The sequence below is a fragment of the Calidris pugnax genome, unplaced genomic scaffold (genome assembly GCF_001431845.1).
Source record: "Calidris pugnax isolate Ruff unplaced genomic scaffold, ASM143184v1 scaffold144, whole genome shotgun sequence".
Classification (NCBI taxonomy): Eukaryota; Metazoa; Chordata; class Aves; order Charadriiformes; family Scolopacidae; genus Calidris; species Calidris pugnax.
The window spans coordinates 4,976,194-4,991,152 of record NW_015090911.1 but is presented as its reverse complement, the minus strand read 5'-3'; the positions used below and the strand labels follow the sequence as shown (position 1 = coordinate 4,991,152).

The 14,959-nt window shown below is 39.7% G+C and overlaps 1 protein-coding gene across 3 annotated transcripts in view; it reads right to left on the bottom strand.

The window, feature by feature from the left end:
* Positions 1-13,827: 13,827 nt before the first annotated feature.
* The window catches only part of SETBP1 (SET binding protein 1), a 259,245-nt gene continuing 258,113 nt past the window's right edge, over positions 13,828-14,959 (bottom strand). For 2 of the 3 annotated variants that reach the window (XM_014949417.1, XM_014949415.1), the window contains exon 6: positions 13,828-14,588. In XM_014949417.1, the coding sequence (XP_014804903.1) occupies positions 14,032-14,588 (557 nt within the window). In that variant the 3' untranslated portion in view covers positions 13,828-14,031. The remainder of the gene's footprint in view (positions 14,589-14,959) is intronic. The other variant, XM_014949414.1, reaches the window with a different exon arrangement.

The window sequence follows — 14,959 nt, the reverse complement described above, 5'->3', positions numbered from 1 at the left end:
TTAAATACATAATTACTCCACTTCTGATTTCAGAGCCAGCTCTCTTGATGCATAGCCTGGGGTCATTTCACCAGGCTCTCTATGCAGATAAGTAGATCATATTGTGCTGATAGGCTGTCCATTGCACTAGAACCTTTGAAAAGATATTCAGAAGCTTTTAAATCTCTGGAGGTATTTAAAAGTTGGGTAGACATCGTGCTAAGGGACATAGTTTAGTGGGGTTTTTATCAGTGTTAGGTTAGTGTTTGACTCAATGACCTTGAAGATCCCTTCCAACATAGACAGTTCTATGACCTAAGAGTCCAGAAACGCAGTAGGCTTCCATAGTGAGCCTTTACTACAACATCACAAGAGATTAACAAACACATAAAAGAATCTGAGGGAAAAGAGGGATTTATATATTTTTCTCTGTCAGAAACAGTTTTGCAGCAGAGCAAGCCTGTGCTTGCTCTGTGGCTTCCATTTCATCATGTACCCCTAGTTCCTTAACAAAGTGAACTAAATACAAAATAACTCAGAAGACACCTTTCTTTTAGTGGGTTAATGTCAATGAATTAAAAACTCATCTACGGTAACTATTGTTGTTGTGGTCAAAGAGCAAGTACATTTTCTCTTCAATTGTTTCCCAAATGGAACATATTTGAGAATCCCAGGAAATCAGAATATGTGAGGAAGATCTACAGACAAGTGGTTGTAAAGAGGAAGAGTAAAAAATACTGACCAGAACACCAATGTTATCTAAAAAATCTTTCCCTTCTTGTTGTTGTCTCAAACATGTAATCCAGTATCACTAGCAATACTCAACGTGTTGGATGCTGTCATCATAGCTTTTTTTTTTCATGGAAGCATGGACAGATGTGTTTTCTGAGTCAGTATCTCAGCCCTGTCTGACACAATTTTGTAAAGATTTAAAAAGCAGCTTTCTGGATAAAATAAGTGCTGATTGTCTCTTTCCCTCATCATTAGGTGCTAATCTGTACCAATCACTGCTGAGGGTACTTCCCTGCCAGAGAACTTGTTTAAATTTAAAAATGAACTTTAGCTGTGATGCTGAGATCCCAAGATGATGCTGATGAATTATTTTGATACTGCTACTATATCATTCAAGTGTGATGCATTTGCATTGAATTTCTTCAAGTTGTGTTCTAATTGGAGCATCAGCTCTGTCTCTGGCTACAAAATAACAACTTTGCTTTTCACTATGTCAAGGGTTTTCCATTGATTTCCCATAATTTCCCTCTTTCATCAGTGGTAGGATTTTCCCTCAAGAAGACTCCTGCTATGAACACCCCTTGGAAGGATATTTGTATGGATTTGCAAGCCAAACACAGCTAACGATAATTTCCTCATTGAGTCAAACTGCTTTGGACACTCTGTTTAGTGCCTCTGGAAGTCAAGGTTTATGCCTTGGAAGACCTAAAAGTGTCATTTTGGGTAAAATACATTCAAGTTTCTGTATAGGAAGATTCCAGGTGCTAGGCTTTTCTTTTGCTCCCTAAGAAAGGGAGCAGAAAGTTGTCTTCCCTTGGTCTTGATTTTGTATCTGAAAGCTATTCTAAAATTCACCAGTAAAGTAATGCAATGGGGATAAGGACCGCGGAGCCATTTAGGAACCTGAAATGATGTGCTCAGCTGTGTCATTGATAGACAGTGTCAACTATACTGGGATGCTTCAGTGTCCTGATTGTATTTCTGCTGCTTCTGACCTGCTGCCTATCTTTTCCAGTTAGAATGTAATCTCACCCAGGAACTTAACTGACTGTCTCCTGTGACAACAGTACCTGTGTTGAGTGGGATGACAGAATAATACTGAAATAAATCTAATTAGTTCAGAAAATCTGATGGTTTTCCACATATTTTGGGTACGCTGGTATCTCAGCTGACCCTGAGTGAATATACTTTCTCTTCCCAGATCTTAAGCTTGAGTAGTCCCAGCTGTTTCTCTAAAGCTTGGAAGAGAGACTACTTGGAGATCCCACACAGAAACAGAATGATGAAATGGATGGAAAATGTAAGTTGACCGAGCTGGGACTGCAATGGAAGAGTCCATTTTGTCCTGTATCTCTACCACTCTTCTAGTGCAGTCAGGTTTTATCCTTCCCTACCAAAGAATAACACATGACAATGTCACTCCATAAGAAACAACTCCATATGCCTTGCTTGACCTGGGGTCCTATTTTCTGCTTTTGCAACAGTCCTCTAGCAAGAGATTAACACTGTGGTTGGTGGTTGGATACTGTGTGGTTGGCATCCAGCTGGGTGTCGTTCCAGAATTTCCTCCTCCCCTCTCTCAGCCCTTCTGATGTATTAAAGTCTGGGTGTTTATTCCAAATCATCAGACCATATCATTTAACAATGTTTGGCAAGTTTTATTTATTAAATATTTTCCAACAAAAGCCTGTAAGGCAACAGAAAAGTAAAGCGTAAAATACATTTGACTTAATTGGCAGCAGCAGACTGCATGCGTCAGAAGGAATTAACCTCCAATAAAGCAGGATGTGCAGGAAACACAATGTACCAGTTTGATATGGTCTTTCAAAGCTACCACTTCCTGGAACAGAGGCAGGAACCTGGCTAAGCCTGGAAAAGGCTATTGGATTTATGTGCATGCACCAACTCAAAAGATCCCACACATGAACATCTAGAAACCTAGTAAGAAGTAATCCGGGATTCTCTTGTCATGTCAGGGATTTCATACTTTTTTTTCCCGTTCAGTGTTTGAATCCAAGGCAGATGGAGTACAACATTTATGCTTCACCTCCAGTGATTCACCAAGAATGTCCTTGCCTGGTTTATGATCCAAATATCAAAGCAGTCAAACCAGACAGCTATCATTTTTGGGTCAGCCTTACCAGTGAAGATATAAACAAATGACTGATCCAAACTGCATAGCTGGTATCTTCAGAAACCCACCCAATATGAACAGAGGTGCTTGTGAACTATTATGGAAAGCTGATAAAAGAAAGTATTTCATGTTATTTTTTGAGGTAATGAAGGATGGACAGAAACATATGGCTGCAGTAAAGAAGGACAAAGGAACTCTTGCCCTGGTTTAAAGATTCATTTTCACTTTGCTGTGTAAATGACATGACCTCATTCTTCATGGTTAAAAGAAATAAAGAAAGAAGCTGACTTGGAGAGAATGTCCTGTCATGAAAGTCTTGGTAAGGGTGTTCTCTTGTACAAATTGCACCTTTCCTGCAAGGAATTCACAGGCTTTTGGTAATGTTAATAAACGTATGCAAGGGTTACTCATGGTAAACTGAGGCCTGTGTCTAGAAAAACCTTGAGAGATTGTTTAAAATAGGAGTTGATCAATTCCTATTTCGACTCAATAAATAATTAAACTTCAATTTGACCAACTGAGACAAGGTTTTGGAACTGGAATTTAGGTAAACGCTCATTCTTCTAGCAACAATTAATCATCTACTTAATTTTATGTGTTTAAATCATATTGATGTAATTGGGACTAAACCAAAGGTTAAATGAAAGTTCTTGTTTATATTATGTTCTGAATTTCCGTAAGGGTGTGCTAATGATTTTCTGAATGGAGAGGGCAGCGATTCAGACCACAGAGAGGCTATGCTTCCTTGCTCCCCCTTCTTTTTCAGGAAGAAAAAACAAAGTCATTCTTGGCTGATAAGATCTGGTCCCTCAGGGTCACCCTGGTCATGATGGAGGTAGCATTCTGGTGAACCACCATTTGAAAACAAAGCAAAACAAAAAAAACTTCTCACATTATCCTGAGTAAAAACCTCATAGAATCATAGAATCACAGAATGGTTTGGGTTGGAAGAAACATTAAAGATCATTGCGTTCCAATCCTCCTGCCATAGGCAGAGGCACTTCCCTCAGACCAGGTTGCTCAATAATCGCTGGCTTCAGGCCAGATTCTTCATTTTTGATTTATTCAAAGTTTTACAAAAGTTTAAAAAATCCACATCTTGGAAAATTTGTGTCTAATAAGCCCCTCAACTACCTCCATCACCTCTTTTAAAACATTCAGACAGCATAGAGCTATATATGGAATTTCAAAATGGAAGCACACAATAACACTGGACATCTTGGATGATATTTTAACGATACTTCAGTTACTTCATCTAACAAATGGGATTGCATGATGGCTTGTTCCTGGGCACAGAGCACCTTGAGAAAGTCAGTTGTTGAGACTCATAGAAGGTGGAAGTACTTGACCCTCAGATACTTGGGGTAGGTGTTCAATCAGTATAAATTGTCCATGAGAAGTCATGAGATTAACAACATTTAAACATTATTATAATGTCTTTGAAGTAAATGAAGCTAAGTCCATGTATATTGGAGAGGGCATCTCCTTGATGTCCCATCTTTTTAAGCAGACAAATACAACCTTTCTCGTCAGACCTTTGTTGTCATTTTTTGATCCTTGACAGGGATTTTGGGAAAGTGTAAGTATCAATAATTCAAGCAAAGGAAGTTTTAATTCTTGCAGCAACTGTCTATTTATCTGCAGTTTAAAGAGAGAGAATTGACGACTAATGGTCACTAACTATGGCCTGATGGTAGCTGTTTAATGAGGATAAATAATGAGTGCTGTGCCAGCTTAGAAAGCAGCAATAATGTCCCAGTAAGTAACCAGGCTGCCTCTTCCATCTTCTGTCACAAGATCCAGTTTTGTACTCTCTCCATGACCTAAACCTTCATATTCTCCAGCCTCTCCCTCTCTCTCCAATGAATGTCCTTTTGTGTTTCTGAACTTGTTGCTTCCCTTTCAAGTATGCTGCTTTATTTTTTTTTTTGCTATCTTCTAGAAAAGTAAGCAGTACCTTCCTTTGTCATTATCTTCATTACAACTCTGCCACATCATCACTTGCTTCCTTCAGAGAGCACTTTTCATCCCTTTTCTTGCCATGCTCTGAAAATGCTCACCCGCAGATGTGCTCTATTTCTTGCCTTTACCTTTCAGAGGCTTTCAGTTTGTCCTTTTTAACTAATTTTCTGCTTGATATACTTGTTCTTTGAGTATATAAACAGAATATTGAACAAGACAAGAGGAAGACCCTAAGACCTATTTGAATCCACAACTAGTATTGTGGCATGCTAAATCAGGAAGATGCAGCAGGGAATTTTGTTCCCTTTGAATCAACGGCAAAACTTCTATTGATTTAATTGGAGCATTGTTTGCCAATAATATTTTTTGGGGAGTCTAAGAACTGCCAGATTTGAGAATATGTGAGAGTAGGATGGAGACTGGCAAGAAATTTTCATGCCTTTTCAAAGATGTTCAAGGCCAATCAAACAATTATACATGTGATTTCTCCCCTTGTCTGGAGCAGGTCACCTGGAAAAAGACAGAGATGATAGGATCCTTGTTCTATGCTTTGCATCACTGAATGGGGGAGACACAAAAGGGGATAAATCCTGCCAGGCAAACAGATGCCATACAAGCCACAAGCTTGTATGTGTTTCAAGCACTGCAGAGGAAACACTGGGCTTTCTATGCGCTTCATTTAGGCAGGGCTGATGTCTGAAGCTTTGAGAATATTTTTCAGAATTTTTTTGAATCACAACAGAATCCTGTGAAGTAGATATTAATACTTAAATATCTTCCTAATCCACAGCAAACTACACCTTGTCTTTTTCCCAAGGTCTCTCCACTTCTTTTCCCCTCTTCTTTCCATCACAGCAGTTATAAACCCATAGTATCCAACTTCGAGTGTTGCTGAAACAGTTCTCCAAACATTTGATTTTTAAATAAAGTTCTATGTTATCAATATGACAGTTCTTCCAGGCAACAAATAACAGTAGTTTGTATTGCATCATATTATTAGCACCACTTCGGGATTAATAGTATTGATAAGGAAAATGAGACCAGAACTTTTGCTCCAGCAAACTGCTTTAACACATTTGAAACTGATAGTGCTGAACTGCATAAGCTGAGAATGTGAATCAGTGGGTCTTGCTCTGTGTTATAGAGAAAGTTAATTGTCATAGTGAAAGGACTTACAATTGCTCTAACACACTGTTAAACTCCTCTTACATCTCCTGCGGTGCTTTCACACCAGATATTTCTGCAGCACACAGTAAAAAATGCATAGGTTGTTTGATATACCACACTTTGCTGTGTTTTCTGTATTTTTTATTAGTTCTGAAATTAGTGATGTGGTTCATTAATTGCCCATAGAAGGCCAAACATTTTTTTGGGTTGATATCTATGCTTCCCTTTGTGTTCTAGGTGTCTCCAGGTGGCTGAGGGAGCCTCATTGCCCTCTAAAACTAGGGTATAGAGGGTACAGAGAGGTGGGGGTTGGCCTCTTCTCCCAAGGGAATAATGACAGGACCAGAGGAAATGGTCTGAAGTTGGGGCAGGGGAGGTTTAGATTAGATATTGGGAAGAACAACTTTACTGAGAGGGTGGTCAGGCACTGGAACAGCCTGCCCAGGGAGGTGGTGGAGTCACCATCCCTGGAGGTATTTAAGAAACTTGTAGACATGGCACTTCAGGGCACGGTCTAGTGCCCAAGATTGTTGGTTTGTGTGTGTTTGTGGGTGGGTGTGGGGTGCGGGGTGGTTTTTGGCTTTGTTTGGGGGTTTTTTTTTTGTTTGTTTTTGTGGGTTTTTTTTGTGGTTGGACTTGATGATCTCAAAGGTCCCTTCTGACCATGAATATTCTGTGATTCTGTGATTCTATATGTGCTGAGGGGTTTCGAGTAGGATCCTATCACTGATCCCCTCAAAGTCACTGGAAAACCTTTCTGCTTTGTCAGTAACAGTAGAATTGTTCAAAAATTATGTGCACACTCTGTGTCATGGAATAGCAATAATGCTGTCATGACCTCACACAACTTGCAAATGGTAGCATGGGGGAGAGTAAGGATGAGGATAAGGTTTTTCTCTGCCAGGTGAGGATAAACTAAAGTCACCATGGTCAGCCTTATTACCCTAGCAGACATGAACAACTTCCACTATCAAAATGAAGATCACATTTTGCCCCAAGGGATAACACTCATCTCCTCAACCACACCTTGAGAGTGGAATGCAAAATCTCCTCTAAGTTCAAACGCCAATAATACGGATAATGACCAAAGAAAGCTTGAATAGAGCTTTACTACTTCTGTGAGCAAAGGATGCTCAGAGAAAAAGGAGGATAATTAGAAAATAACAATATTTCTGATTACAGTTGTTTCTGACACACTTGATGTTTTCCTTATTTTCAATTACTTCAGGGCAGAGATTAATAATGAAAGTATTCTAAGTACAATTGGAAAACACTGAACTCATGCAAAATGAGACAAGAGAACAATACTTCATTAAGCAAAGAGTATCTAAAAAAAAGCTACAACCTACCAGCGCCTGTGAATTTCCTAAACTTTGTTTCTAAGCCTTTCAAAGTTTTTTTCTCAGAGGTAGTTTAATCCATAGGAGCAGACAGTGCTGGAGCAGTCACGAAGGATGAAATAGTCACAGAGAGATCCTAGCAAGAGCCTGACTTTACTCTGGGAAAGCAGATGGGGATGCTGATCCAACTCCTCCCTGTCCAGAGGGACACCAGTGAAGAGTATAGCGCTCTGATGCTGTACATGGTGTCAATGGTCTGGTGAAAAAAAGATCAGAGGCAAAAAAGCATGAAAAACTCACAGATGGAGTCCCTGACCCACCCAGCTCCCAAAGGACAGAAACCCAACGTCACCAACGTGCTCTCCCAATGGCTGCTCTCCCAGCCTTCCTCCATCATGCCTTCAAGGTGACACCATGAAAGTACTGCAGAGATCAGTGGCAGTGGGAGATAAATCTCAGAAAAGAGCTGGTGGGAGTGTGGATCAGTCCTGAGCTACTACAGCAGCATGAAACTTGACAGTTCACAGATGCTTCCAAGGGAGGCTTACCGCAGGCCTTTTAAAAAAATGTGGTTAGAGTTGGAGACCAGTGGCTTATATATCACAGAGCTGGATAAAAACAGTGAGCGAAGATGTCAGCACCTTTGCAAACTGTTGTCAAAAGCTGGGGCTATGCATATGTTAAAGTGAGAAAGAGGAGAAAGAAAAAAAACCCCATCACATTTGAGATCTTTGGAGCAGTTCCACTCCAGTAACATAAGGCAATAGCTGTGAAAACAAGCAGAGTTAGAGGGGTTGTCTTTGGGGTTGGATGAGTTGGTCCCACCAATCGAACCCATCACACAAAGCTACAGAAGGGAAGAACATGAGAGGACACTAAGCTATCTATCCTGCCTGAACATCACTGCCTTCTCCAGGAAACAAGATTTACTTTCTGAGCACAGGTTGCTGAGCCCTTTGGGAAGGTGGTGAATTGGTGGATCCTCTCTGAGGAGGAGGAAAAGGAGGAAACCTGATGTTCGTGCAGAGGAAATTGTGGATGTTGAGGCTGACTGTAAAATGGTAGCTTGACCACTCTCAGTAGCAACTTGGAAAAGAAACTTAAAAGTATGCTACAACCAACCCCCAGTCCCATGGTCACAGCATGTGATTTCACAGAATGGAAAATACCCCTTGGCCTACAACCCTTCATCTCTGGTGCTCCTTGAGGAGACGGTTGGCTCCCATAGTCCCCTTGTCCACAACCCAGCCCCTGGGACTCCCTTCTCGGCAGGGATCTGGAGAGGGATGCTCCATCCCCTTGGGGAGCAGAAATTCCACCTGGGCAGTGAGTGCTACCACACTCGTGCCTGGGGGCACAATTTGGACCAGAGATGTTTCTATTCATTTGGTGATATGCAACAGCCTCAAAATGTGAATTCCCCTTTTGTCCATGGGGCCCATGGCACAGTCCATTTTTAACTTTTAAGGATATTCTGGGAAAAAGAAAAAAATAAAGAAGAGAAAAAAGAACAGAACCAAAGCATGTTTTTCTCCATTACCATAAAGAGGGCTTGTGAATGCATGGTATTAGTATCCCAAAAGCTATTAAACTCCTTAGTGATGAGAAACAGATGGAAAATAAGACAAAAGAATTCACAACTCATGTTAGACTGAATTGAATTCCTTTAATTTCACACAATGAATAACATATGAATAGGATTAACTTTTTTTTTTTCCTTTTTTTTTTAGTTAAGTGCTCTATACTGTGCTAACCTGATTTGGTAGCGAAAAGACTGAGCTTTGTTTTAGAAAAAAATGTTTAAAAACCAACATCTAAGATCATGAAGGAGCATGACATTAAAGCATGCCAGATGTATCTAAGCCTCAAAGAACATCAAGTCCATATCCATTTTTAAATGTACAAAAATGCTTCATGAATAAAAACTGTTACAAAAAGAACATTTCAAACAATGTACAAGTTTTTTTTCTTGCCTCTATATTCAATAAAATACAAATACATTTTTTTGCTCTAAAATATGTTTACATACAATCAAAGTAGAACATGCAAATTACACTTTAAAAAAGGCTTTTAAAAACCACTTATGAATACAAACTAAAAATTAGCCAGCACGACTTATAGAACAATCTTGTGCCCCATTCGTTTGATTTTTTTAATTTTTTTTGAAATACAGTATATACATATTTAACACTTCATGTGCATTTATTATTTAAGAAATAGCTTAAAAAAATAAAGAAAAAGAAAAGTAAAACAAACCAACATGGGATTGAACTGCTTCCCCATGTTCCCATGTTGTCCAATTGGCAGCTCTTTTCATGTTTTTACATTTTTTTTTCTTTTTCTTTTTTTTTTTTTTCTCGTAGTGTTTTATACAACCTAGGCAGGCATCTTAAGGAGATCTCAAATGTGTGTTCTTTGTTGAAATGTGCTTCTAATTATCTCAGAACTGCTGCACCCCAGTTTTTGGATGATGGAAGGAAGAGGCATTGCAAGGGCATGATGTTTATTTCCTCAATTCCGAAAACCATCCTGTTTTGGTTTTTTTGTTTGTTTGTTTGGTGTTTGTTGTTTTTTCCTGTCTTTTTTGTTGTTATTTTTCTTTTTACTCTTCAGGATACTACTTAAATGTGCTTAAGCGCAGTCCTGAATCAAGGCCTGTGAAAATAAGAGTTGGGGAAATCCTTGTGTATGGAACAGCGATTCCTGTTTATTCGTTGTATTGCTATAGTGCTCAGAAGCCCCAGTGACGAACCAGCACCTCATTGCACCAGAAGCTAGGCAAAAAAATGTAACAACACAAACAGAATATTCTACACGAATGGTCCAATGCGTTGCTGTCAAATGGAGAATCACGGGCCATGCTGTAGGATACCCTAGTAGCTGATGACTATTATAATTTACTTTTAAAAAATATTTTCTTTTTTTTTTTTTTTGACAGTTATCCAAAAACATGCAAGGTGCTTCACAGAAATTTAATATTGAAGGGCTCAAGAAACTGGCAGTATGAAGCTCTTGGAGACACAAGTGGTTGGTTGTTTTGGTTTGTTTTTTTTTCTCTCATCCCTCATGCTTGTCCCCATTCCTGGTTTTATCCTGGGTTAAGGAATACAAGACCCACAGAGAGGATGCAAACCCATGGCCTCATTTCATATGGCTCACAGCCATGTGATTTTGTTTTGTGTTTTTATTGAAGCATGCTAAAATGTGTGTTAATCTGTGACACAGTGGAGGTGTTTGAAAGGTCTTTTTGGTTTTAATAAGCAAAAGGGCTTTCACCCCAGTTTTATACAGTTCTTGGTAATGTGTGGGGAGAATTTAGAGAGCTCCTCAGTAAATCTTCCTAGTGGTAGGGGAAAAAAATAAATCAAAAAGCTCATTACTGGAATATTGTTGGGTAATAAACTGCAGGAGTGGGATTTTAGCCTTAAGCCCTAAAACTAAATCCTTTATGATCTGCATGTAGTACATCGCCTTATAATATTATTCTGTCAGCAACTTGCTTATCATATTTATAGACTATGCAACATGCAGAACACAAATTCTGAGTGCCATCTAACAGTATTTTCAGCCTGCTTTCATACAAATTAACAAGCTAATCTCCCTGCCAGCCAGCACCAGCTGCACCAGGCTGTTTGGACAAACAGCCAAGGCTGTACCGCAGCATCGTGCTCTACCAGCACCTTCTTGCCATGAAAAACAAACCTTGGGCATCTGGATAGAGCCCATTCTATAAGGACAGCTTGCAGCTACCAGGTCTTCAACGCTACCCTAAGTTTCTCTAGGACCAAAAGGAACTCTTAATTTTTTTTTCTCAGTGAAGGGTGTTTGGGGTTGTACCCTTTGAGTGGACGTTCTCCTTAAGCACGGTACCTCTAGCAGCATTTTGGATTGTACTTTTTGGAAGGCTAAGAGCATTTTTTTTTTTTCCCAAATCTGGGGGCTTGGGAAGCACCAGCCTCAGTGATCCTTCCCTGGGGGCGTTGCATCCCAGTGCATCCAGAAAGGTCCGGCCCAAATCCAGCCCTTATGGGCACACTGGAAGGTGTGACATGTCTTGAAAGTGTGATGGGTGTTCAATGGCAGAATTTGGTCCTTCCAGACCACTGGAGATAAAACTAAGGATAAGTTGTTGTCTGGCTTAATTTCAGTTTGTAGGATACCTGGAGGATAAAACTAAGGATAAGTTCTTGTCTGGCTTAATTTCAGTTTATAGGCTATCTGGAATACCATACTTCAGTTTTTCTTGCATTTTAAGCAGCATTGTCATCTACTTTCAGGCCCAAAAGAGAGATGGAAACATAAAGATCTCTGAATCAACTGAACCTCAGTCCAATGCTTTTTAAGGAAGCAGGGAAGAGCTCAAGGAGGCTTAACCATTTTATTCTGCAGGCCTACAACTTCCATCAATAACACTGTGCTAATTCAAGAGAACTGAAAAGCAAAATCAGTTGTAACACAATGAGCAACCAGCCAGTTTATTTCTAAGCTGCATTAATTGGAAAACAAAAAGCGCAAATGAATATGATGAATGACGCAAAATAAATTGGAAACAAAATTCTGTGATCCCTCTTATCAGTTTTAAGTAGATAGGATCTCAAGATTTGTTCCAGCCTTTAAAAAAATTAATAAATCCCCTTAACCAGCCCCCATCCCCAATTCAAACCCCAAATGCATTCAGTTTTAATAAGCTAAGGTGCTATCACAAAAGAAAAATCAGTCTCTAAAAATAATGAGCTGTATGTTTACAGTGTCCCTTTAACACCATAGTCTTGATATGATTTTTTTGTAAATAAATAACAGAATAGAAACACAATAATTTTTTGTGGGGACTTTTTTCTTGGGTATGTTGTTTTGGTTAATTTAGTGTCGTGCTATTTGAAGTTTCCTTGGCAACAAACCAGTTCAAAAATTTCTCAAAAAAGGGAATAGTAGTTGGCTTGTGAAACATTAAATAATTCCAATCCCCACTCCCTTGCTGGAATTTTCCCTCCCCCCTCCCATTTTAATATCCATCTTGCCATGCCAGGTGTTGAGTGTACTGAAGGACTTAAAAAGAAATGAAATAAATTTGAAAGTACCTATTTCAAATTTCAAGGACTGACTTTTTTTTTTTTTTAAAAAAAAACATTGTTACTGCAATGGAACAGCTTCATGTTCAGTCTTTGTTTTAGTTAAACATTTTAATTGGGCTATGGAAATGGAGCTTGAGCGTTTCACCCAAGTTAAATCAATGGCTAACGTACAACTCGAATGAGAAATGTACAATTTGAATTGACCATTTAAAGAGACAATTTGTCACACACAGTTTGCATCCATGCAGACTGAGAGCTCTATAATTACATTATGTACAAAAAAAAAAATTTTTTTTTTAGTTTATTAAGGCAACCACAACTTGGAGAACGTGTCCAAAGTGGCATTAATACAATTGCAGTGGTGATACCCTTTGAACATTTTTTATTTTCAGATAAGAACACTTATTCCTTTTCTTTTTCAAGAAATAATTGCCAAGAAAGAACCTATTTTTCATAGGGTTTTGTTCTCTATTTTTTTTTTAAACAATCTACTGTATCTATTTTCTTTAAAATAACATATCAAGGCATTGCTACCCGATGCAAATAATTCAGATCCTGGGTTTCCCATCAATTTCACTGGGAATTGCAAGTGGTAAGAACTGGTAGGTTTGGGCCCTGTCTTTTTCATATATTTTTTTCTGTCCTATTTTTTTCCTTTATCTTTTTATATTCTTTTTTTTTTTTTTTTGGTGCTTTTGTCCATGTTTACTATAACTCTATTCCCCAGAAGTGTCTTTCTGTTCTCTACTCATATGTACTGAGCATCAAAACAACTTGGTTGATGGATGACCCCTTTTTCACATGCCATTGAAAATGCCAAGTTGCTTCACAGAAACGTGCTATCATAACTGAATATCCATGTACACCTTATTTTAAATGCTGTGATATTCCGTCATTCACTGGGATAGCACTCGGAATGAGTGTGCACGCGTGTAAGGCTCTACTTTTCTATTGCCTATATTGCAGCTAGTTGTAACTAGGCAAGTAAATGAGAAAGAAATACATAGATCTAGCAGGAATCAGGCATTTTGGGTTATGCTGCCCCAAAGCCTGGTAGGTATATAAAACTGGAAAAAAAAAAAAATCAAACAGATTATAACCAAGATCACAGTTGAGAAAATTACACTATTTTTTGTTGGTTTTTTTTTTTGTTTCTTTTTTTTTTCTTTTTTTTTTTTACAGTGATTTCTACTATGATATGGTTACTCTTAGTTTCACCTGGCCCACCAAACAGAACCGGAGTCCAGCATGCAGCCCTAGTGAAAATGTTCAGCTCCCTGCGAGGACGACCTCCCGCCTCCAGGTATGGCATGAGAACAGCAATGCTGAGATGCTGACTAGTTTTGGAAACTCTGAAAAGTAGACAATATCCCCATTTTTCACATAACCCCCGCCCCCCATATCCCCTTATCTTTCCCCCACCCTTTTCCCCTTTCCCCCTCTTTCCTGGAGGAGCTGGGGTCAAGAGATGAAGAAGAAGATGTGAACCTTGGCTGGCACAGATCTCCACAATGGGATCTGGCTGCCAAAGGGACGAGTGAGTCTGGTGCTGCCCCAAGGGCAAAGCATACTACGTGTCTCTAAATCTCCTCAGTTCTGGGGTGCCCCACCACTGGCACCCAACATCAAACGGAGTGCACCGGCCTTAGGGAAGGCCTTCGCTTTCGCTCCCTCTGCCTTTCCGGTGCCGCTTCACTTTCAGTTCCTCCTCTTCCTCCTGCAGGGACTTGTTTTTCCTCTTCCCAACCCGGGGTGTCCGGGGTGGAGGGAGAGGGGGTGGAGGTGGGGGAGGAGGCAGAGGAGGTGGTGGAGGTGGTGTCTCTCGAGCCATGTGTATGACAGCCTCGATGGTGGCCATGATTGTATCTTGAGTGGCTGCTTGCTCCAACATCAAAGGGTTGAGTGTCGGTCTCTGACCTCTTTTGCTGGGAAGGTCAATGCATTTTTCCAGAACGGGCATTTGGTCTCTGGAGTCTTCGTCAAAGGAGAGTGGTTGCTTCCGAGGACGCCCCCTCCGTTTCTTGACAAAGTTATTGCCTGTCTTTGATTGTCTCTGCAGCCTCTTGGCTTTCAGGATCTTGTTCACATGATCCAGGTTCTTCTTTGTGGACAGGATCTTGGTGTAGTTGCACATCTTGCGCACCTCGCACTGGATTGCTTCAATTTCACGGCGCTTGAACCTTTTTTTCAGTGGAGGGCTGGCTATTGAGAGAAAAGAACAGAAACAGGAATGGGTAAAACAACAGTGAATGGAAACCCTCTTTTGCCTGCTTTCAGTGTCATGAAGACTAGATAATTTCAAGATCCATAGGGTGAATATGACTACTGAATGGCTGTGAGAAAGGACTCTGTATAGAAAAGCAACTCAAAGAAACTTAAAGGGTTACTTATTACAATCCCAGAAGAATTGCTGTTACCTCCTTTTTATTGTCTTAGATTAAAACAAAACTTTGACTATTAAGCAGTCCTCAGAGATTCCTCTATATCTCTTCCCTCTCCTAAGGCAACAAAGGTTTTCTACACCAATGTTTTTCCATGGTTTTTCTTCATTCTCATTTCTAAACCTTTAGTGG